The sequence below is a fragment of the Hyperoodon ampullatus genome (genome assembly GCF_949752795.1).
Source record: "Hyperoodon ampullatus genome assembly, chromosome: 19".
Lineage (NCBI taxonomy): Eukaryota > Metazoa > Chordata > Mammalia > Artiodactyla > Ziphiidae > Hyperoodon > Hyperoodon ampullatus.
Genome location: NC_136932.1, coordinates 48,062,810 through 48,088,688, shown reverse-complemented (window position 1 = coordinate 48,088,688; position 25,879 = coordinate 48,062,810). Strand labels below are relative to the sequence as shown.

At 37.8% G+C, this 25,879-nt stretch overlaps 1 protein-coding gene across 6 annotated transcripts in view; it reads right to left on the bottom strand.

Annotated features, from left to right (window-relative positions):
* Window positions 1–25,879, bottom strand: part of RHOT1 (ras homolog family member T1) — a gene marked incomplete at its 3' end in the record, with an annotated part of 56,095 nt that overhangs the window by 20,076 nt on the left and 10,140 nt on the right. For all 6 annotated transcript variants that reach the window (XM_079725468.1, XM_079725470.1, XM_079725472.1 and 3 more), the window contains exons 3-11: window positions 25,431–25,512; window positions 23,144–23,187; window positions 22,792–22,845; window positions 22,583–22,635; window positions 16,431–16,539; window positions 16,034–16,135; window positions 3,240–3,338; window positions 2,623–2,731; window positions 1,920–2,040 (exon numbers count right to left, since the gene is read on the bottom strand). In XM_079725468.1, coding sequence (XP_079581594.1) covers window positions 1,920–2,040; window positions 2,623–2,731; window positions 3,240–3,338; window positions 16,034–16,135; window positions 16,431–16,539; window positions 22,583–22,635; window positions 22,792–22,845; window positions 23,144–23,187; window positions 25,431–25,512 — 773 coding nt within the window. The remainder of the gene's footprint in view (window positions 1–1,919; window positions 2,041–2,622; window positions 2,732–3,239; window positions 3,339–16,033; window positions 16,136–16,430; window positions 16,540–22,582; window positions 22,636–22,791; window positions 22,846–23,143; window positions 23,188–25,430; window positions 25,513–25,879) is intronic.

The following is a 25,879-nucleotide window of genomic DNA, read 5'->3' as shown; positions in this document are numbered from 1 at the left end:
AAAATTTACAGACAATACTGATTAAACTGTAATGGGTTGTTCTTCCTACAAACCAATTATAAGTCAAAATTATGAGCTTTAAACAATGTCAACATTGTAATGAGTTGAAAATGATGTGAAGAGATGTTATTTCTGCCTGATTTGACCTTTGACACACCCTAAATTCGAGTCAATAAACATTTATCAAATGCACGGAGGTACTGGGGACATAAAAACAAGACAGGCTCCCTACCTCTAAGGAACCACATTCAAGCTGGAGACAGACCACAAGTAGATAACCTCACTATCTCAACAGAATGAGGCAACTGTTGAGTATGGGTAAACTACAGATGCTTGGGGAACCCTTGGAAAAGGGAACACCTTGGCCTGGGGATGGGAAGGTGTCAGCACTGCTGAGAGACACTGTCACCTGTATTGAGACTTGAAGGATAACAGACATGAATTAGGTTAGGGGGAGAGGGAGGAAGAGAGTAAAAACACCATGGGCAAAAGCCTGGAGTGGGAAGCAATATCTGATTGGTGGACCAGAAATAGTTTAGTATTTACTTCTAGAATGAAGGCAGGGAGTGAGCCGGAGTGAGCAGATCATGAATGACCTCCTACACCAGGTTAAGAAGCTTAGGCTTTATCCTGTCTTGAAGGGAAAGTGACATGGCAAACTCCATGTTGTATATCTATTAATCTAGCAGCAGTGTGAAGGACAGAGGCAGAGAGTTTAATAAGAAGACTCAAGTGGTGGCTCTGAAGGGGCTACTTTACAGACAATTAGAGGTAGAGCGCAGAAAGAAATTAAAAGAGATCTTAGTGTAAGTCACAAAGCCACAAAAGATGGAGTTTCCTTACTGTCATACTTTAGAAAGCAATAAGCAACCTCCCGTAGAATTTATCTACCCACATAAATGGCACGGAAAAGAAAACTTGATAAAAAACTCCTGGGACAAATACACTCGTTCAATATATATTTATTGAAAAACCTGAAATTACTTGAGCCAAGATTTAATAACTTTGACAAGGGAAGTTTTAACTTAGAACTGATTAATGGACCAGGAATCCAACTAGAAATTTTGCTTCCTTAATGATGGGGAAGGAAAAACAACAACAAAGTTTTTCTGAACCCTTACATGGATAGCTAACAGTGCTATGCTAAGATTAAGAAGGAGAACATGAAGATAATGTGCTACTGAAAAAGCGAAGAAAAAAGGCAAAAGGCTCAAAGGCCAGATCTTGGGAAGTCACTTCCCTGAAAAGCCTACTTCCCTTGGGTATGGGAGAGGCATCCTATAGCAAGGCAGTCTCCTATTTCAGGGTGATGCTGGGTTCATCATTAAACATACAGAACTTAAACATATCATTATCTAAAGAAAAACAACCACAAAGAGACTGGTCATTTAGGAAAAATACTTATTTTATCCTGAGCTGGGAACATGCTATAAAACTTAGGGAGGAGAAGGACTAAAGAAAAGAAAAATGCTAACCAATATATTTCTGATCCCTTGACTCTAAAAACAAGTTCATCTAGCATCTTTTATCTCCTTCCTCAATAAAATGAATAAAAAAAGATACTTGTATTCTTCATTAGAAGAAGAGGAAGAGTTTGAGCCATGCTATAAATCAGTGGCTCTCAACTGGGGATGATTTCACTCCTGAGGGGACATTTTTGGCTGTCACAACTGGGGGAAGAGGTGCTACCGGCATCTAAGGATGTGCTAATAAACATCCTATAACTCGTAGAACAGGCTCTACAATAATGAATTATCTAGTCCAAAATGTCAAGAGTGCCAAGTTTGAGAAACCCTGCTATAAATGGCTCTATAAATCTATAAATTACTCCTGAGTAGCTCAGAGCCTACCTACCAATGTGCTAAATAAAACTTTAAAATACTGGCAAGTGAAATCAATTAGAAACCAAAGGTACATACAAGGGAAATAAATATTCAGGTGTCAAATCCAGATCGTCATCATAACCAAATCGTCGAAGCACAGTCCAAGTAGTTTCATGTCTCCCTCTCTGAATAAAAAGTGTGTGTAAAAAAAGAAAACCTGAAATAAAATAAATTAGTAAATATAGCTGATGTGAAAATGGGTAGAGTCACATGGGAGAAAAGCATGTAACATCTAACGGCAAGAGCTAGACTCCTGAACATATGTGTACTAGTTTTGCATATGGAAGGTCAAACCAAAACAAAGTTCACAAGTGTCTCAAAGAATTGATTTCAGAATCATTTCACAGATATACCCAGGTCAGCAAGAGATGGCACTATATGAAAGGGCCAAAAACATATCCCAGGGAATATACTGACATTCACATGGTTATATGATAAAAACAAATGAAATCATTTTAATTTTAAGATAAATTTGCTTCTGAAATCTCTTACCCTCAGATGGACCTCTGTACTCCTGAGATCCAATCAATTTCCCTACCTCTAATTTATACTCACAGTAAAGATAATTATCCCCACCAATGCCTGCCTCTTCCAACTCTTAAACATCCAGGTTAGATTTTAGGTATATTAGTAAATACAAACATTTCCCTAAATATAGATAATACCATAAAGACTTTCGCCTTCTGCCAAATTTTGAAAATATTAAATTCAAAAGGGGGAAAAAGCACCATTCACCCACCTTTCAGTGTCAATCCACTATCAGCCACACCATCACTTATATGTTTTCTGACTACATTTTTGACGTCTTCTAGAGCTTGAGGAGCTAACGGAGTGTTGAAACAAATTCTCTAGCAAAAAACATAAAAATAAAGTGAAAAACAAATCAGCATTAAAACCACAAATAATACAAATATTAATCCACAAAGCAACATTAAATCAAAGAGTTGCAACCAAAGGAAACAAATTCTGAATTAGCAGAGCCTCTACTTTGTATTAAGTAAGACATGTCATACTTAGGACATGTTTTCCCTACTCTCCCCATCATGTTCCTAAAACACAGAGCTCTTTGTATAGCTATGTTATACAAAACCGAGACAGAAAAACAATTCAGAGTTCAGACTTCAAGTCATCCTTAATACACCCACTGTACACCATGAAATGACACTCTCAGAGTCCCCTCAATTCCTAAGCATGAGTTTTATCCCCTAGGTAAAGATTAAATAGCCTGATGTAAAAGAGAGTTTTTACATGAAAGAGATGCATGTTTATCAAAATACCATTGCTCAAGCCAATAAATTTTTTCTCTTCTCAGCAAAAAAGGACCAAGATACACAAATATCTGAAATAAAAGGCTACCTGAAAGAAGTTGAGTTCAGCATCATTCAGAGTACCATCATTATCTTGATCAGATATTTTAAATATACGAGTAAGGGCTTTTATACAGGCTGGTTTCATCTATAAATCATTGAGAAAAGAAACAATCGTTTTAATGTAAATAGCTGAGATTTTAAAATATGATTTTCATAAATATGCTGAGAAGAATTCTAAATGTTTTCACTGCCAAATACATAACATCAAATACAACCGACATGAAAAATGAACTAAAGTAAAGCCATTTCCTTTTATACCCAAGCCACTTTAAGTAAATGAGGCAGTATTTACTTGGACCGATCTGGAATGGTTAAACTCTCCCTTCATGACCACACACCCTCTGAAGATGGGCAAAAGAGAAATTCATCTTTAGGGAAGATTCATTCTTCCAGTCATATAAAGAAGAAATGCCCTCTCTCATTCCATAAAGAATTTGAGCTGACATAAAACTATAGTAAAGGCTTCCCCCCCCACACACAACTTCTCTGATTTTTGACCTTCTAGCAGCAAAATGGGACTAAATGTTTTGGTCTGTCACTTGTGTGTGTGTGTGTATATATCAAAGCTGGGATATAAATGTACTGATTCGCAAGCAGGTGACAAAATAGCACTGGTTGATAAGTGTACAAGTCTTTTACTAACTTCCTATTATGAGATAAGAATTACATTTAAAAAATTACATTTTGGGGCTTCCCTGGTGGCGCAGTGGTTGAGAGTCCGCCTGCCAATGCAGGGGACACGGGTTCGTGCCCTGGTCCGGGAAGATCCCACATGCCGCAGAGCAGCTGGGCCCGTGAGCCGTGGCCGCTGAGCCTGCGCGTCCGGAGCCTGTGCCCCGTAACGGGAGAGGCCACAGCAGTGAGAGGCCCGCGTACAGCAAAAAAAAAAAAAAATTACATTTTTGACTCTACAACTTTTATAAGAAAAGCTGCTGGAAATGTACTTTGACAACTTTTATCTTAGGATTTATAATGGATAGAACAAATATTTGACTATTTAAAAATAAGCCCCACATGCTTCTAATTTGTATAATTGCTATAGGAAAATCACTGTCAACAATTTTGAGAAAATAAAACTTTCAGGAAGATTTCTGAATACTGTGTAAATGTGGAGGGAGATATCTTATGGACATCTGAATCAGAGAAATGAGATGGCAAGGTGAGGAAATGTGTACTTGTTAGCTTACTAACTTCAGTGATATGGTTATCCAGAGCAAACAGTAATGATGAGTTTTGATCACACTATCAAACTCAAGTGCATAAAATAAGTTCTTTTAAAAATAGCATGGAAGTATAGCTGATTCACTGTTACAAAGCAGAAACTAACACACCATTGTAAAGCAAATATACTCTAATAAAGGTGTTAAAAAAAAAAAGATAGCCACCAGAGTCAAGATGCAAAAAAAAAAAAAAAAAAAGAAGGAACAGTTATCCTCTTTTGGTTTAAATAGGGGCTCTAGGTTAGGGGTTTCTTTATAAAAGAACATTAAATGGACTATAACCTATCACATCCACAATCATGGATAATTTTTTAAGCAAAAATAAGATATTGCTTCTATAAACGTGATCCTAATATTAGATATTCAAGTTTAATAAAGATCACATTATATTTTATTTATTCTTCTTTTAAAAATCTGTTACATAATAATCTAAACGTTTCAAAAAGTAGCAAAGCTAGAATGGTGCAAAAAACAGAATCTAAAACTAACTTTTTATTTGCAAGTGGTTTTTCCTTGTATCATAAAATGCCACATTAAAAAAAGTAATTGAAGGAAAACAGTGATGCATTTTTCATTAAAGCTTGAAATGCATCAGAAGCAAAAGTGCTCTAAGGTACTAGCTCAATACGATATTTAAATATTAACCTCTTAAAATATAACACCAAAAATGACTACTTTTTAAAAGTATTAAAAATTATACTTTAATAAAACTAAAATATTTCGGCAGTAATAAAATAAACTCATTTTGCATATAAAGTAATCTAAACTCTCACACAGATCTTTTTCATTATTAGGTAAGCAGAGGACTCCATGGGTCATACAGAGTCCGTCATCACTGGAAACATATTTCGAATTCAGGCTTTAATTTGGATTATGATCTTTTTGATGATCCTACCTCAAATCTGTGTTAAAAGCTTATTAATGTTGTCTAAATGAAAGACTCTGTTATAAGCTTAGACTCAAGGCTTGTACTTGTATAAATCAAGGCATATAATCTCTAAAAGTTACAGATTTTACCTTAGGCGGGTCCACCTAAGAAATGACTAACAGATGGTAGTAGGTGTTTTACAGGGAAGGGAGGATTAGCAGATTAGCAGAACTAATAATAGGCCTAAGAAAAAAGTAGCAATTAGAGAATTGAGAACAAACTAACAGTGGGGATTTAATGTACTGCTAGGCTAAGCTGAGAAGTAAATCTCTCCAGTATGAGACTGTTTCCCAAATTTTCTTGATCATAAGATATAGCACCTGGCTGAATCAGGATGGAATCTGTATTTTTAACAAGTACACCTAGTGACTATTATGAGGTGAATTTGGGAAATACTGAATTAAGAGCAAGTTAGAAATAAACACTCCAATTAAGGAACAGTAAACCAGGATTAAGGAAGAGTAAATCAGGGTCAGATTAAGGGATAACTCAGATTAAAATTTATACCAGGGGTCAGCACTTTTTTGGTAAAGAGCTACATAGCAAATACTTTAGGCTTTGGAGGTCAACAGGCAAAATCAAGGATATCATGTAGGTACTTACATAGCAAGAGATAATCAAATTTCCAAAAAGTTTTTATTAATGAAATTAAAAATATAGTAATAACTGAGTATACATTTACTATACAGGTCTACTAATGAGAAGGATGAAATTCCTCTTAGAGGGATAAATTTGGCTTAATTAGGGTTCAAAGTTAATGTTCCCTATGTTATAATAACCTATAATGGAATATAATCTGCAAAAAACCCCACAAAAACAAAAAACAAATCTATGCTATACACCCGAAACTAACACAACTATACTTCAATTAAAAAAAAAGTAAATCAACTATACTTCAATTAAAAAAAAGTCAGCATTCCCTATCATGAAAATCAATTGCAAGTGTTCAGCTGTTAATGCTGATCTGTAATGAGATTTTACATATTTCATCTTTGAAAATGTCTTTTTTTTTTTTTTTTTTTCGGTATGCGGGCCTCTCACTGCTGTGGCCTTCCCATTGCGGAGCACAGGCTCCGGACATGCAGGCCCAGAGGCCATGGCTCACGGGCTTAGCCGCTCCACGGCATGTGGGATCTTCCCGGATCGGGGCACGAACCCGTGTCCCCTGCATCAGCAGGCGGACTCTCAACCATTGCGCCACCAGGGAAGCCCTGAAAATGTCTTTTTGCACAGATACATGCTGCCAATAGTGACACATATCTGTAAACATATAACTTTAATTGAGCACTTTCATCACTTGGAAGGCATTTACAGAATCATATTTGATTTTTTTCTTGATATTGCCTGTTAACACATCATTACACTGCAGACTGATCAGTTCCAACTGAAGGCTGGGTGGAAGCGCCTCAACTGCATGGTCAAATGGATTAGGAAATAAGGAAATTTCCTTTGCACGTGCATTTAGGTCCAAAAAAACCAATACTGAAATTAGAGCTCAGAATATATATCTGTTTTGCCATCTGAAAACCCACTTTTTTTCTTTTCTTGTTTTGGCATGATAGGTATATACTGATAATAAAAAAATAAAATGCCGCAGTACAGTGGTACACATGGTACATGAAAGGCTGCCTCATTTGAACCGTGTCAGTCCAGTTAGCAGTACACTGAGCAGCAGTGTTATGACAGTTACCACATATAAGCTCTGTTGCAACTATGCAACTCTGCCTTTGTAACAGGAAAGTATAGACAAACATAAAGGAATGAAGGTGGTTGTGGTGCCATAATACTTATTTATCAATGGTGAAATCTGAATGTCATATAATTTTCCCATATCTCAAAATATTATTCCTTTTGATTTTTTCCCCAATCATTAAAAAATGTAAAATGTATCTTAGCTCATAGGCTGTATAAAAACAGGTGGCAGGCCAAATTTGGCCTGTGGGTCAGTTCTCCAACCACTAACTTATACTATAAACTTTTCCTGAAAAAAATGTTTTCAGGAAACTTTTTTTCCCCCAGCAAACTTTTATTTCTTAAAAACTCAAAAACAACAACAAAAGAAACAAATAACTCCATTAAGAAATGGGCAAAATACTCAAATAGACCTTTCTCCAAAGAAAATATACAAATGGCCAATAAGCACATGAAAAGATGTCCAACATCATTAGCCATCAAAGAAATGCAGTTCAAACAACAATGAGATACCACTCACATCAACCAGGATAGCTATAAACAAACAAACAGAGGTGGGGGCTGGGGAATAACAAGTGTTGACAAAGATGTGGAGAAATTGGGACTTTCATAGTTTAGCGGTTCCTCGGTAAGTAAAACATAAAATTACCATGTAACCTAGCAATTCCACTGCTAAACAGACACTCAAAACAGGGGTTCAAACTTATGTGCGAATGTTCTTAGCAGCCCTATTTATGACAGCCAAAAAGTGGAAGCAACCCAAATATCCAACAACAGATGAATGGATAAACAAAATGTGGTATATCCATAAAATGAAGTATCATTTGACCATGAAAAGGAATGAAGTACTAATAATGCTACAATGTGGATGGATGTACCTTGAAAACGTTGCACTAAGTGAAAGAAGCCAGACACAGGGACTTCCCTGGTGGCACAGTGGTTAAGAATCTGCCTGCCAATGCAGGGGACACGGGTTCAAGCCCTGATCTGGGAAGATCCCACATGCCACAGAGCAACTAAGCCCGTGCACCACAGCTACTGAGCCTGTGCTCTAGAGCCCAGGAGCCACAACTACTGAGCCTGCGGACCACAACTACTGAAGCCCGCATGCCTAGAGCCCGTGCTCCGCAACAAGAGAAGGCACTGCCATGAGAAACCCATGCACCACAACAAAGAGTAGCCCCCATTCGCCACAACTAGAGAAAGCCATGCGCAGCAACAAAAACCCAATGCAGCCAAAAATTAATTAATTAATTAATTAATTTTTAAAAATAAATAGGCACAAGACTCTTAGATAGCCTCATCCACCAGAGGGCAGACAGCAGAAGCAAGAACTACAATTCTGCAGCCTGTGGAAGGAAAACCACATTCACAGGAAGAAAGACAAAATGAAAAGGCAGAGGACTTTGTACCAGATGAAGGAACAAGATAAAACCCCAGAAAAACAACTAAATGAAGTGGAGGTAGGCAACCTTCCAGAAAAAGAATTCAGAATAATGACATTGAAGATGATCCAGGACCTCGGAAAAAGAATTGGAGGCAAAGATCGAGAAGATGCAAGAAATGTTTAACAAAGACTGGGAAGAATTAAAGAACAAACACCTAGAAGAATTAAAGAATGAACAAACAGAGATGAACAATACAATAACTGAAATGAAAAATACACTAGAAGGAATCAATAGCAGAATAACTGAGGCAGAAGAACGGATAAGTGACCTGGAGGACAGAATGGTGGAATTCACTGCTGCGGAACAGAACAAAGAAAAAAGAATGAAAAGAAATGAAGACAGCCTAAGAGACTTCAGCGACAACATGAAACACAACAACATTCGCATTATAGGGGTCCCAGAAAGAGAAGAAAGAGAGAAAGGACCAGAGAAAATATTTGAAGACATTATAGTCAAAAACTTCCCTAACATGGGAAAGGAAATAGCCACCCAAGTCCAGGAAGCACAGAGAGTCCCAGGCAGGATAAACCCAAGGAGAAACATGCCGAGATACACAGTAATCAAACTGACAAAAATTAAAGACAAAGAAAAATTATTGAAAGCAACAAGGGAAAAACGACAAATAACATAAAAGGGAACTCCCATAAGGTTAACAGCTGATTTCTCAGCAGAAACTTTACAAGCCAGAAGGGAGTGGCACGATATATTTAAAGTGATGAAAGGGAAGAACCTACAACCAAGATTACTCTACCCAGCAAGGATCTTGTTCACATTCGATGGAGAAATCAAAATCTTTACAGACAAGCAAAAGCTAAGAGAATTCAGCACCATCAAACCAGCTCTGCAACAAATGCTAAAGGAACTTCTCTAGGCAGGAAACACAACAGAAGGAAACCACCTACAAAAACAAACCCAAAACAATTAAGAAAATGGTAACAGGAACATACATATTGATAATTACCTTAAACGTGAATGGATTAAATGCTCCAACCAAAAGACACAGGCTTGCTGAATGAATACAAAAACAAGACCCATATATATGCTGTCTACCAGAGACCCACTTCAGACCTATTGACACATACAGACTGAAAGTGAGGGGATGGAAAAAGATATTCCATGCAAATGGAAATCAAAAGAAAGCTGGAGTAGCGGGCTTCCCTGGTGGCGCAGTGGTTGAGAGTCAGCCTGCCAATGCAGGGGACACGGGTTCGTGCCCCCGTTCGGAAGGATCCCACATGCCGCGGAGCGCCTGGGCCCATGAGCCGTGGCTGCTGAGCCTGCGCATCCGGAGCCTGTGCTCCGCCATGGGAGAGATCACAACAGTGAGAGGCCCACATACCGAAAAAAAAAAAAAAAAAAAAAAAGAAAGCTGGAGTAGCAATACTCATATCAGGTAAAATAGACTTTAAAATAAAGAATGTTACAAGAGACAAGGAAGGACACTACATAATGATCAAGGGATCAATCCAAGAAGAAGATATAACAATTATAAATATATATGCACGCAACACAGGAGCACCTCAATACATAAGGCAACTGCTAACAGCTGTAAAAGAGGAAATCGACACTAACACAATAACAGTGGGGGACTTTAAACCTCACTTACACCAATGGACAGATCATCCAGACAGAAAATTAATAAGGAAACACAAGCTTTAAATGACACAATAGACCAGATAGATTTAATTGAGATTTATAGGACATTCCATCCAAAAACAACAGATTACACTTTCTTTTCAAGTGCACACGGAACATTCTCCAGGATAGATCACATCTTGGGTCACAAATCAAGCCTCAGTAAATTTAAGAAAATTGAAATCATATCAAGCATCTTTTCTGACCACAACGCTATGAGATTAGAAATCAACTGCAGGGAATAAAATGTAAAAAACACAAACACATGGAGGCTAAACAACACGTTACTAAACAACCAAGAAAACACTGAAGAAATCAGAGGAAATAAAAAAATACCTAGAGACAAATGACAATGAAAACACGATGATCCAAAACCTATGGGATGCAGCAAAAGCAGTTCTAAGAGAGAAGTTCATAGCAATACAAGCCTACCTCAAGAAACAAGAAAAATCTCAAATAACCAATCTAAACTTACACCTAAAGGAACTAGAGAAAGAAGAACAAACAAAACCCCAAGTTAATAGAAGAAAAGAAATCATAAAGATCAGAGCAGAAATAAATGAAATACAAACAAAGAAAACAACAGCAAAGATCAATAAAAATAAAAGCTGGTCCTTTGAGAAGATAAACAAAATGGTAAACCTTTAGCCAGACTCATCAAGAAAAAGAGGGAGAGGACTGAAATCAATAAAATTAGAAATGAAAAAGGAGAAGTCACAATGGACACCAGAGAAATATAAAGCATCATAAGAGACTACTACAAGCAACTGTATGCCAATAAAATGGACAACCTGGAAGAAATGGACCAATTCTTAGAAAGGTATAACCTTCCAAGACTGAACCAGGAAGAAATAGAAAACATGAACAGACCAATCACAAGTAATGAAACTGAAACTGTGATTAAAAATCTTCCAACAGGGCTTCCCTGGTGGCGCAGTGGTTGAGAGTCCGCCTGCCAATGCAGGGGAAGCGGGTTCGTGCCCCGGTCTGGGAGGATCCCACATGCCGCGGAGCGGCTGGGCCCGTGAGCCATGGCCGCTGAGCCTGCGCGTCCGGAGCCTGTGCTCCGCAATGGGAGAGGCCACAACAGTGAGAGGCCCGCGTACCACAAAAAAAAAAAAAAAAAAAAAAAAAAAAAAAAAAAAAAAAATCTTCCAACAGGGCTTCCCTGGTGGCGCGGTGGTTGAGAGTCCGCCTGCCGATGCAGGGGACACAGGTTCGTGCCCCGGTCCGGGAAGATCCCACATGCCGCAGAGCGGCTAGGCCCGTGAGCCATGGCCACTGAGCCTGTGCGTCCGGAGCCTGTGCTCTGCAATGGGAGAGGCTACAACAGTGAGAGGCCCACGTACCGCAAAAAAAAAAAATCTTCCAACAAACAAAAGTCCAGGACCAGGTGGCTTCACAGGTGAATTCTATCAAACATGTAGAGAAGGGCTAACACCCATCCTTCTCAAACTCTTCCAAATAATTACAGAGGAAGAAACACTCCAAAACTCATTCTATAAGGCCACCATCACCCTGATACCAAAACCAGACAAAGATACTACAAAAAAAGAAAATTACAGACCAATATCACTGATAAATATACATGCAAAAATCCCCAACAAAATACTAGCAAACAGAATCCATCAACATATTAAAAGGATCACACACCATGATCAAGTGGGATTTATCCCAGGGATGCAAGGATTCTTCAATATACGTAAATCAATCAATGTGATAAACCATATTAACAAATTGAAGAATAAAAATCATGTGATCATCTCAATAGATGCAGAAAAAGCTTTTGACAAAATTCAACACCAAATTATGATAAAAACTCTCCAAAAAGTGGGCACAGAGGGAATCTACCTCAAAATAATAAAAGCCATATACGACAAACCCACAGCAAACATCACTGTCAATGGTGAAAAACTGAAAGCATTTCCTCTAAGATCAGGAACAAAACGAGGATGTCCACTCTCACCACTATTATTCAACATAGTTTCGGAAGTCCTAGCCACAGCAATCAGAGAAGAAAAAGAAATACAAGGAATACAAATTGGAAAAGAAGAAGTAAAACTGTCACTGGTTGCAGATAACATGATACTATACATAGAGAATCCTAAAGATACCACCAGAAAACTACTAGAGCTAATCAATGAATTTGGTAAACTTGCAGGATACAAAATTAATGCACAGAAATCTCTTGCATTCCTGGGGCTTCCCTGGTGGCGCTGTGGTTGACAGTCCGCCTGCCGATGCAGGGGACACGGGTTCGTGCCCCGGTCCGCAAAGATCCCACATACCGCGGAGCGGCTGGGCCCGTGAGCCATAGCCGCTGAACTGGCGTGTCCGGAGCCTCTGCTCCACAATGGGAGAGGCCACAACAGTGAGAGGCCTGTGTACCGCAAAAACAAAACAAAACAAAACAAAACAAAACAAAAAAAAGAAATCTCTTGCATTCCTATACACTAACAACGAAAGATCAGAAAAAGAAATTAAGGAAACAATCCCATTCACCATTGCAACAAAAAGAATAAAATACCTAGGAATAAACCTACCTAAGGAGGTAAAAGACCTGTATGCAGAAAACTATAAGACACTGATGAAAGAGATCAAAGATGACACAAACAGATGGAGAGATATACCATGTTCTTGGATTGGAAGAATCAATACTTTGAAAATGACTATACCACCCAAAGCAATCTACAGATTCAATGCAATCCGTATCAAATTACCAGTGGCATTTTCTACAGAACTAGAACAAAAGAATTTAAATTTGTATGGAGACACAAAAGACCCCGAATAGCCACAGTAGTCTAGAGGGAAAAAAACAGAGCTGGAGGAATCAGACTCCCTGACTTCAGACTATACTACAAAGCTACAGTAATCAAGAAAATAGGGTACTGGCACAAAAACAGAAATACAGATCAATGGAACAGGATAGAAAGCCCAGAGATAAAGCCACACACCTATGGTCAATAAATCTATGACAAAGGAGGCAAGGATATACAATGGAGAAAAGACAGTCTCTTCAATAAGTGGTGCTGGGAAAACTGGACAGCTACATGTAAAAGAATGAAATTAGAACACTCCCTAACACCATATACAAAAATAAACTCAAAATGGATTAGAGACCTAAATGTAAGACCAGACACTATAAAACTCTTAGAGGAAAACATAGGAAGAACACTCTTTGACATAAATCACAGCAAGATCTTTTTTGATCCACCTACTAGAGTAATGGAAATAAAAACAAAAATAAACAAATGGGACCTAATGAAACTTAAAAGCTTTTGCACAGCAAAGGAAACTACAAACAAGACAAAAAGACAACCCTCAGAATGGGAGAAAATATTTACAAACAAATCAGCTGACAAAGATTAATCTCCAAAATATATAAACAGCTCATGCAGCTCAATATTAAAAAAACAAAACAACCAACCCAATCCAAAAATGGACAGAAGTCCTAAATAGACATTTCTCCAAAGAAGACATACAGATGGCCAAGAAGCACATGAAAAGCTGCTCAACATTACTAATTATTAGAGAAGTGCAAATTAAAACTACCATAAGGTATTACCTCACACCAGTTAGAATGGGCATCAGAAAATCTACAAACAACAAATGCTGGAGAGGGTGTGGAGAAAAAGGAACCCTCTTACACTGTTGGTGGGAATGTAAACTGATACAGCCACTATGGAGAACAGTATGGAGGTTCCTTAAAAAACTAAAAATAGGGCTTCCCTGGTGGCGCAGTGGTTGAGAGTCCGCCTGCCGATGCAGGGGACACGGGTTCGTGCTCCGGTCTGGGAGGATCCCACATGCCGCGGAGCGGCTGGGCCTGTGAGCCATGGCCACTGAGCCTGCGCGTCCAGAGCCTGTGCTCCGCAATGGGAGAGACCACAACAGTGAGAGGCCCACGTACCACAAAAAAAAAAAAAAAAAAAAAAAAAAACTAAAAATAGAATTACCATAGGACCCAGCAATCCCACTACTGGGCATATACCCAGAGAAAACCATAATTCAAAAAGACACATGCACCCCAATGTTCATTGCAGCACTATTTACAATAGCCAGGTCATGGAAGCAACCTAAATGCCCACTGACAGACAAATGGATACAGAAGATGTGGTACATATATACAATGGAATATTACTCAGCCATAAAAAGAAATGAAATTGGGTCATTTGCAGAGACGTGGATGGATCTAGAGACTGTCATACAGAGTGAAGTAAGTCAGAAAGAGAAAAACAAATATCGTATATTAATGCATACATGTGGAATCTAGAAAAATGGTACGGATGAACTGGTCTGCAGGGCAGAAATAGAGACACAGATGTAGACAACAAACATATGGACACCAAGGGGGGGAAGTGGGGGTGGGGGTGGGATGAACTGGGAGATTGGGATTGACATGTACATACTGATGTGTATAAAATGGATGACTAATAATAACCTGCTGTATAAAAAATAAATAAAATTCAAAAATAAATAAATAAATAAAAGAAGCCAGACACAAAAGACCACATATTGTATGATTCCATTTATATGAAATGTCCAGAATAGGCAAATCCATAGAGACAGAAAGAAGATTACTGGTTGCCAAAAACTGGGGTAAGGAAGGAGGGGGAAATGGGAGTGACTGCTAGTGGGTACAAGGTTTCCTTTTGGGTGATGAAATGCTCTGGAGTCAGACAGTGAGGATGGACACACAATTTTCTGAATACATTAAAAATCACTGAAGAGAACACTTCAAAAGGGTGAACTTTATGGTATGTGAGTTACATCTCAATTTAAAAATTAATTTTAAAAGTCTATGGTAAAATATTGTTAAATTTTAAATATTTCATTAAGGAATTACTGTGTTTCTAAGCTATGGAACAAAAGGGAGTATTCAAATTGTATTACATAATGTACCCATGTCAAATAATTACACAAGTTTTTTGCTTGTATGTGTTTTTAAGTTTGTAGATTTTTTTAAAAAATATTATTTTATTTATTTATTTATTTTTTTTAATTTTTATTTATTTTTTTTTGCGGTACGCAGGTCTCTCACTGCTGTAGCCCTTCCCGCCGCGGCGCACAGATTCCTGACGCACAGGCCCAGCGGCCACGGCTCACGGGCCCAGCAGCTCCGCGGCATGTGGGATCCTCCCAGACAGGGGCACAAACCCATGTCCCCTGCATCGGCAGGTGGACTCTCAACCGCTGAGCCACCAGGGAAACCCTATTTTTTTTTAAATTTATTTATTTATTTTTTTTTTGAGGTATGTGGGCCTCTCACTGTTGTGGCCTCTCCCGTTGCGGAGCACAGGCTCCGGACGTGCAGCCTCAGTGGCCATGGCTCATGGGCCCAGCCGCTCCACGGTATGTGGGATCTTCCCGGACCGGGGCACGAACCCGTGTCCCCTGCATTGGCAGGCGGACTCTCAACCACTGCGCCACCAGGAGGCCCTATTTATTTATTTTTTACACAGCACTTTATTATTAGTTATCTATTTTATACATATTAGTGTATATATGTCAATCCCAATCTCCCAATTCATCCCACAGATTTGTGGATTTAATTGTAGCAAAGCAAGTAGACCATTAGTTAAGTCTTTGGACTTTTTATTGTTACAATTGCCGATTCTTCTGTTTGTTTTAATGGCATTTCCTGAAATAATATTTCATCTGGAATATTACTGACTATTTAACATGAATGTCTTTGAAGAAAAGTACCTAGAAAATATAACAGTATAGTAAGCAATAAATTTTAATTTTAGCAGTTTAGATGAATACTTCAGAGTTACTAAAAATAGTTATCCTAACGGAGTTACTACCTACACATTCCAGCCCCTACTAACACAGCCTGGTGGGATGGAGGGTTTACCTCTTTCTCCTCTGGGCAGTACAGGGGTCCTGTAGGATGAAGAACAGCTTTCTGTGCATAATAGAAGAGCTCTGATATGTTCTTCAGATTTTTTGCTGAACACTGAAAAGAAAGTTTAAAATTTTTCACTCTGAAAGCAATTATGAGAGCTAAAAATATTTTTTAAACTATCAACATTCCTTGAAGAAACTGAAAAAAGTGCATTTTTCTTAGTGGATATCACAATACGACTGTCTACAAAGAGCTCAGACGCCATCTCCAAGTTCTCTGTTTTATTTGGTTTACATGACTTCACATTTATTTATTCCACCCCACATCTTCCCTCCCTCCTATTCTGAACCTCAATTTAGTGAGAATTCACCAACCGGAAATTTCAAAATCAAACGATAAGGCATACCTCCACACAGGTTTCTATTTCTGTGTACTGGTTCATAATAGGAAGGATGGTCTCCATACTACTGTATTCCACCAGATCAGATTTGTTCCCAACCAATATCAAAGGCAGCCTGAAATAAACAGGGCACATTGTAATAATAAGGAAGGCAAAAGATATTAGATTTATATTTTAATGTACATTGTAACCTAGTCTAACTAATAAGATTTACTTAATCTCCTCAATATGAACCCTCTATCTTAGTCAGCCCAAGCACCCTGGAAAGCATGTTCATAATCAACAAATATTTACTGAGTTCCTATTATAAGCTAGGGACTGTTCTAAGCATTACAGACACAAGACAGAAAAGGTCCCTGCTCACTCTCACAGTGAAAATCAGAAAATAGACACTAAGCCAATAAACAAACAAGACACTTTCCAATTCTGTAAGTGCAATGAAGGAAATAAACAGGGGGATATGGGATAAAGTAATGGGAGGGGGCTAACTCTACATGGTAATCAGGGAAAAATCTCTCTGACAAGGTGGCATTTGAGCCAAGGAGTGAAGGATGAAATGGAATCTGTTACGTGAAAAGCCAAGAAAGAGCTGGCTGGGAAGAAGGGACAGCATGTGCAAAAGCCCCAAACTGAGAAAACATTCCCATGAGTCCAAAGAACAGAAAAATGCCAGAGTGGCTGAAGAGTACTGGTCCAAGGGGAAGAGGTATGAAATGGAGTTGGAGAGAGGAGCAAAGGCCAGACACAAAAGGAATTACAGCTGCAGTGAAGAGTGTGTGTTTTATTTTAAGTGTAAAAAGGGAAGCCACAGAAGGGTTATAAGTAGGTGAATGATATGATCCAAATGATATTTTAAAACGCAGTCATTTGTTATCTTTGAGAGATACATACTGAAATATTTACAGTACAATATGATGTCTGATTTGTTCAAAATGATCCCAAGGGGAGGGGTAATAAATGAAACAACACTGGCCATGAGTTGTTAATTACTGAAGCTGGATGACTGATACAGAGGGATTCATTATACTATTCTCTCTACTTTTGTATATGTGTGATTTTTTTTCAATAATAAAAAAGTTTTGGGCTTCCCTGGTGGCGCAGTGGTTGAGAGTCCGCCTGCCTATGCGGGGGACGCGGGTTCTTGCCCCGGTCAGGGAAGATCCCACATGCCGCGGAGCGGCTGGGCCCGTGAGCCATGGCCGCTGAGCCTGCGCGTCCGGAGCCTGTGCCCCGCAACGGGAGAGGCCACAACAGTGAGAGGCCCGCGTAACACAAAAAAAAAAAAAAAAAAAAAAAAAAAAAAAAAAAAAAAAAATAATAATAATAATAATAATAAAAAAGTTTTTTTAATGTGATATCTTGGATTAGGGCAGTGAAGGTGAAGAGGAAATATTCAGATTTGAGATATATTTTAGAAGTAGAACAAACAGGAGCAATGGGTAGATTAGATATGGAGATTGAAGGAAAACAGAAATCAAGAAAAGTAAACAGATTTTTTGGCTGGACAAAATGAGTAGAGCTTCTGAGACAGAAAAGACTGAGAAATCTGGGGGGGGGGGGGGCAGTGGGGAGTAGGCAGGGAATTAAGGATTTTGTTTTAAACAAATTAAATCTGACAGGCCTATCAGAAATCTGAATGGGGATTACCAAGGAGTACTAACCCAGTGGAGAACAATTATTTGTACATCCCACAAGAGAGCTTAAAGGGAAAGCAAATCATCTTGCTGGAACTCCAGATTGCAAAAGAAATACTTGCAAGCATTTATTTAACCACCTAGTGTGGTTATTATGTATAAAAGGACTGGCCCACTTCATAACCCAAAGATAGATTGTTAATAGAGCCAGAAGGTTTCCAAAAATGTGCTGCTTTACAATCAAAGGTGGCTCAGAATAATTTATGGATCTTAAAAAAAAATACACATGTCCAAGCCCTACTCCAAACCTACTGATTCTAAAACTCAAAGGTGGAACAAAGGCATCTATATTGTTTTAAAGTACTTCAGGCGACAGTGATGGGCACATCTGACTAAGGAGCACTGTGATAATGGAACAAGGAAGTCCTAAGTAAGAACATATGTGTAACAAATATAAACTTAAGGTATGAGGCCCAGGAAAGAAGGTATTGGGAAAATGTGAAGTCCATACACTAAAGAAATAGATCACCTTGGAACAAATCAACCACAAGAGAAATAAATATGCTCACATGATTCAGGGAGGGGTAAAAGTATAGCCACACCTAAGAAAGCGCAATTAGATCTCCAAATATTGAAAGCCACTTTCAGATGGCATACTAAAAGGGCCACAAGACTAGCCAGCTAGTTTCTAAAGAGCAGTTTAGGAAGCTGTCATAGTAGAGCCCATTTTAACAATTCAGTTGTTCAAGCTAGTGTTTGACAGATCCTGGCAAAACTGACTCCTCTGAAGAGTCCCTCCTGGAAACAGTTCAAGTAATCAGCAAGAAAAAACAAGTGTCAGGAGCATACAGGCATTGTTTCCTCCAAGGCATTCCTGTCCAGTACAACCTTCTGTGATGACAGAAATGATCTTTATCTGTACTGTCCATTCCTGTAACCTCTAGCCACAAGTGGCTATCAAGCACTTGAAATGTGGCTGTGTCCAAGAAACTGAATTTTTCATTTTATTTCATTTTAGTTAAATTGCCACAACTGACTAGAAGCTACTGCCTTGGACAGTATAGCTCTAGAGAGCTCCTTTCAGCTTTGTCAGTAAGTCACTATAAAGTGACTTTAAAACAATGCTAATGATAAAACAATGATAAAGAGAAGCCATCAGGGCTTCCCTGGTGGTGCAGTGGTTGAGAGTCCACCTGCCGATGTAGGGGACATGGGTTCGTGCCCCGGTCCGGGAAGATCCCACATGCCGCGGAGCGGCTGGGCCCGTGAGCCATGGCCTCTGAGCCTGCGCGTCCGGAGCCTGTGCTCCGCGACGGGAGAGGCCACAACAGTGAGAGGCCCGCGTACCGCAAAAAAAAAAAAAAAAAAAAAAAAAGAGAAGCCATCAGAGATGCAAGATGTAGCACATACAATGCCATCTCAGTCACAAAGTAAATACGTGAGAGGGTGAGTCACCATGTTCATCTGTTTAGAAACAGATCTTTAGAGTTTCAAGGCATGAAAATGCCCAACTAAAAAAGAAATCTAAAAAATGAAGTAAAGGGCCAGATGTGTATAATATATAGATATTAGTCTGGTTTTCCTAACATTTAAAAAGACTCAAAGAACAAGACAAGAATGCCCACTCTCCCCATTTTTTTTCAACAAAATATTGGAAGTACTTGCCAGAAAAATCAGGCAAGAAAGAGAAATAAAAGGCACCTAAAACTGTCACTATTTGCAGAGGACATGATTTTATATATAGAAAACCCTAAAGACTTCACCAAAAAACTGTTAGAACTAACAGACAAATTCAGTAAAGTGGTGGGGTACCAAATCAATACACAAAATTTGGTTGCATTTCTATACACTAACAACAAACTATGAGAAAGGGAAATTAGGAAAACAATCCCATTTACAATTGCATCAAAAAGAATGAAATACCTAGGAATAAATTTAACCAAGGAGGTGAAAGACTTGTACACTGAAAACTGTATGTTATTGATGAAAGAAACTGAAGAAGACACAAAGAAACAGAAAAATATTCTGTGCTCATGGATTGGAAGATTTAATATTGTTAAAATGTCCATATTACCCAAAGCAATATACAGATTCAATGCAATCCTTATCAAAATTCCAATGACATTTTTCACAGAAATACAGCAAATAATCCTATTGGATGGAACTACAAAAGACCCTGACTAGCCAAAGCAATTTTGGAAAAGAACAAAAAATCTGTAGGCACCATGCGCCCTGATTTCAAACTACATAACAAATCTATAGTAATCAAAACAGTATGGTATTCGCATTAAAACAAATACATAGATCAATGGAACCCAAACAATATGGTCAATTAATTTATGACAAAGGAGGCAGGAATATATAATAGGGAAAGGATGGTCTCTTCCACAAATGGTATTGGGAAAAGTGGACAGCCCCATGCAAAAGAATGAAACTAGACCACTATCATACACCATACACAAAAACTAACTCAAAATGGATGTAAGACCATTTTGATCAAAGACTTGAATGTAAGACCTGAAACCATAAAACTTTGAGAAGAAAATATAGGCCTAAGTTACTTGACATTGGTCTTGGTGATGAATTTTTGGATCTGGCAACAAGAGCAAAAATAAACAAGTGGGACTATATCAAACTAAAAATTTCTATTTCTACACAGCAAAGGAAATCATCTACAAAATTAAAAGACAACCTACTGAATGGGGGAAAATTATTTGCAAATCATATATCAGATAAGAAGTTAATATCCAAATTATACAAAGAACTCATAAAACTCAACAGCAAAAAAACCCCCCAAAACTCCGATTTAAAAACGGGCAGAGGATCTGAATAGATTTTTCCAAAAAAACGTCATACAGCTGGCCAACAGGCACCTGAAAAGATGCTCAACATCACTGATCATCAGGGAAATGCAAATCAAAACTACAATGACATATCACCTCATACCTGGTAGAATGGCTATTATCTAAAAGATAAGAAATAAGAAGTGTTGGTGAGGATGTGGAGAAAACGGAACCCTCATATACCTCTGTGCACTGTTGGTAGGAATGTAAATTGGTGCAATCACTATGGAAAACACTATGGAGGTTAATCAAAAAATTAAAAAATAGAACTACCACGCAATCCATCAATTCCATTTCTGGGTATTTATCCAAAGAAAACAAAAACACTAATTTGAAAAGATATGTGTACTCCCATGTTCATTTACAGCACTATTTACAATAGCCAAGATATGGAAACAACCTAGGTGTCCATCAATGGATAAATAGATAAAGAAGATGTGGTGAATATATACACAATGGAATATTATTCAACAATAAAAAAGAATGGAATCTTGCCGTTTTCAACAACATGGATGGACCTGGAGGGAATTAGGCTAAGCACAGTTAAGTCAGACAGAGAAAAACAAATACTGTATGATTTCACTTATACGTGGAATCTAAAAAAAACACCAAAATCATAGATACAGAGAACAGAATGGGGCTTGCCAGATAAGTGGGTGGGAGGTGGGAGTCAGTGAAACAGGTGAAGGGGGTCAAGAGGTACAAACTTTCAGTTATAAGATGAATAAGCCACAGGGATGTAAAGCACAGCATGGTGACTATAGTCAATAATATTGTGGAGCATACTTGAAAGTAGCCAAGAGAGTAAATACTAAAAGTTAACTGTGTACGATGACAGATAGCAACTAGACTTATTGTGGTGACCATTTCACAACGTACACAAATACTGAATCATGACGTTATACACCTGAAACCAATATAATGTTATGTCAATTATATCTCAATAAAAATTTTTTTGAAAAAGACTCAGATGCTTCACAAATAACATGTTCATTTAAACAATACCACGAGAATGTTTTGTTTCCATTTAAAGCTCAAAACATTTATACCTAGGACCACCAATCTGCTCAGAAAAAAACAGAATTTGCTTTTTCCCTATCATACATATATCTTCCAAAGAATTTCAAAGAAATCTCCCTGCATGAATTTCTAAATGAAGATCTCTATAAAGATTTTTAGAGAACTTATAAAGCACTTATACATGCATTATATTTCACTGGATTCTCAAAATAACCACATGTAGCCAAGAGAAGTATTACCCACTTACAGATGAGGAAACTAAGGTTCAATGAAGTTTTAAAGCTCATAAGAGGACAAGCCAGATTTCCAAGGTCACTCATTTTCCTCCAAGTCCTGTGCTCTTACATATACCACATGGTGAGCAATCAATGACTTAGGGTATTGCCAATCCTCAAAAGGGCATCTCAAGAGAGAGGGCACATTATAGTACCAGAGCTCTATTTTCTGCTTTGCTCTCAAATATATGCGCTGCCTCGAATAATTCCTCCCAAAAAAGGTGTGAGTGTGTAAACAGACAGACCTATAGATAAAGCACATATGGCAAACTGTTAACTAGTGGATCTAAGTGAACAGTTTACAGATGTTCATTGTACTATTTCTTGCAACTTTCCTCTAAGTTTGAAATTTTTCAATATACGAAGTTTGAGAGAAAAAAAACTACCTGCTGTCTTTGTCTGTTCTTTCATTTATGAGAGGAATCCATCGACTTGTTACCTAAAATGAAAATTAACAAGAACTAAGCCATGATGAGGATCTTCTTTGAAAAATACTCTACCCTTGACCCCTAAAATTCTCAACTGAGGATCAATTTTAAAAGTGCCCCCACTGAAATTTAACAAAATATAGTGAAAAAATGTCATACATTCATACCTTATCAATAGAATGCTTGTTGTTAACAGCATAAACTATGCAGATAACATTAGCCTACAAGAAAAATTAACAAATTGATGTCATTTTAAAATAACACAAAAGTAGCATTTAATTACCAACTAGCTAATATATTTGGGCCAAAGAAAGAACAAAATCAGAAAACTAAAAAACTTAGCATGCCTCTAAGAGGAAAAGGTTCCAAAGTATTTACAGCAAAAATACATTCTCAAAGTCAGCAGTAACAATAAAGAACTGAAAAAGCCCTCTTGGTAAGTGAGAGAATGAAATGGTAGAAACAGAATCATCACTGTTTTCCCACAAGAAAACCTAGAACTATTTTTTTTTAACTTACCTGTGATATTTCTTGATGAAGTTGTTCATCACTCTGTTCTGCTTCTACAAATGACAAAGTCAAAAATTTCTTTTCATATTTTAAACACTTTCATAAAAACAAATGGCCAAGCTAAAATCCAGATGACACCCACCTAACATCCCTCAAAACATCCCTCACCCCTCATGTCATTTACATGGTGTAGTGCCAGACAAGTGGCAAAGACAAGGGCAAGCCAAAGAAAGCAGAGTTGAACTATGATAAGGAAGATGGCTGGCACTGAGAGACAAGTCTACATGAAGATAACTCAGGCAAGGAAGAGCAGAAGGCATTGTGTGATAAATCTGGGCCGGCATCTGATCCAGAGTTGAGAAGGGACTGGGAAAAGAGATCAGAAACCCAAGCTAGAGTCAGAAGCCCAGACAAAGAGTCTATACACACAGGGTCAAAATGCCAGGTGAGAATCTGGGCAATATAAGCTTAAGATCTAGACAGCAGATAGAAGTAATCTTAACCAGGCCTCAGAAGCAAAACTGGAGCATGATAATGAGTCAAGAACTCCCTGGGGACTTCCCTGGTGGTCTACTGAGTAGGACTCAGCACTCCCAATGCAGGGGGCCCAGGTTCGATCCCTGGTTGGGGAAATAGATCCCACATGCATGCCCCAACTAAGAGTTCATGTGCCGCAACTAAGAAGCCCTCATGCCTCAACTAAAAGATCCCAAGTGCCACAACTAAGATCCCAAGTGCCACAACTAAGACCCGGCGCAGCCAAAATAAATAAATATTAAAAATAGAAAAAAATTCCCTCACTGGCCCATATCTCTGGCTAGAGCTGGTCTCAATGGGTGGATATGCCTATAATCCCACAGGTGCAGGGGATAGGTGCAATATATAGCTAGAATGGAGAAGTAAACAAATGAAGACCAAAGTAATTACTGACATATTAATTTAGATCACTTTACGTTAACTGTTTCCCCCCAAAATGCATGTCATTTCTGACATACAAACTAATATCACAAATGAGTACATGATATTTCAGTTTATGCTAAAAAATTGGCCATATTTTAAATATCTTCTCAAATGTTGAGTAATCAATGGGTTAAGGCCTCAATTCTAATACTAAAGTGAATCTAAATATGTGGCTACACATATTGAAAAAGAGTAATTCTGTAAATAAAGCTAGTTATGAGACTGATTGTAGCAGAAAACATCCAACTCCCCTCAGCTTCTAGTACAGTGCTGTCCAAGAGAAATATGATACAAGCCATACATGAAATTTTTAATTTTCTAGTAGTCACCTTAAACAAAGTAAAAAGGAACAGGTAAAATGACTTTTTAATTTAACCCAAAATAGCAAAAATATTAAAATTTCAATATGTAATCAATAGAAAAATTATTAATGAGATATCATACATTCCTTTTTTCATACTGTCTTCTAAATCCACTTATATTTTATACTTAGAGCACATTTCAATTTAGATCAGACACATTTTAAGTGTTCAACAGTCATATGTATCAGACTGCGAAGTATTTCACTTTTGGAATATATGGAATACCAGCTCAGCAAAACAAAGTATTACTAATGTAGTTATACCCATTTTTAAAAATAGATTTCATTTTTTAGAGCAGTTTTAGGTTCACAGCAAAACTGAGTGGAAGGTACAGAGATTTCCCATATACCTCCTACCTTCATATACAGCTTCCCCCGGTATCAACATCCCTCAGCAGAGTGGTACACCTCTTACAACTTCCCTTTCTTTCCAAAAGAAGTCCCAGAACAAAGTAAAATAATTTAATGACTAAAAAGTAAAGTAGTAGTGTGTAGAAAAACTTTACATTATTAAAAGCAATATAGATGTGCTTCCATTATCATATATTGTAAGCAAGATGATAACTGCTTTAGCTTTTTTTTAGGACAAAGTCTGACAAATTAAAGAACAAATTTAGAACTCAAAATATTTTCAAATTAGAACTCTTTCTACATCATCAGAGCATGCCTGAATGTCTGATAACAAAATTAACACAGAACTTCTCTCTGCAAACATGCAAATTCAAGGAGGGTATCATTTGTCTGGTCATTTGCCATCCCTCCTTCTTTTTCATTATTACAGAACCCAACTTAGTAAATTAGGGACAGAGAACTGCTTTTCGTGGGGTGTGGGGTAAGACAAAAATAGTAAATGATCATTTACTGCTAGAGAAAAGGAACACCCCTCCTAAACCATTTGTTAAAGCTCAGGTAAGTACCTTGTGAAGGACTATTAAATTAACTCTACAGATTCACCTACAAGACGACATTCACTACCTGAGTAATCTACAATGTGCGTTGGAACTCTCTCAGGGGTGACATCAGCTGGAATGGTGATTTCTTCTGCCCGGGGAGGAACCTTCATTTGCAAACAAATATAAAAAAGGAAAAACCTTTGAATATTATCAATCAAACTTGTTAACAGATTATGTAAATTTATCCATATATTAGCCCCTTTTGCCAATACTTATCTTTACAAGTATTTATTGTATTTTTAAATGCTTATTTTTATGCTTTACCACAGATGCAAATATATATGAAAACTATATGATAAAACACTTTTTTAAAAAAAACATGCGCATTTATACCTGTGCGGGAACAGGACATATTAAGGATACTTCAGCTCCTAAATTAATTTGGTGTTTCAAAATTAGATTTTTAAAATGCAGTTTTCATTCTATTTTGTTGAAGGCTTAAGATACTCTGCAAATGAAGACCTATGTTAA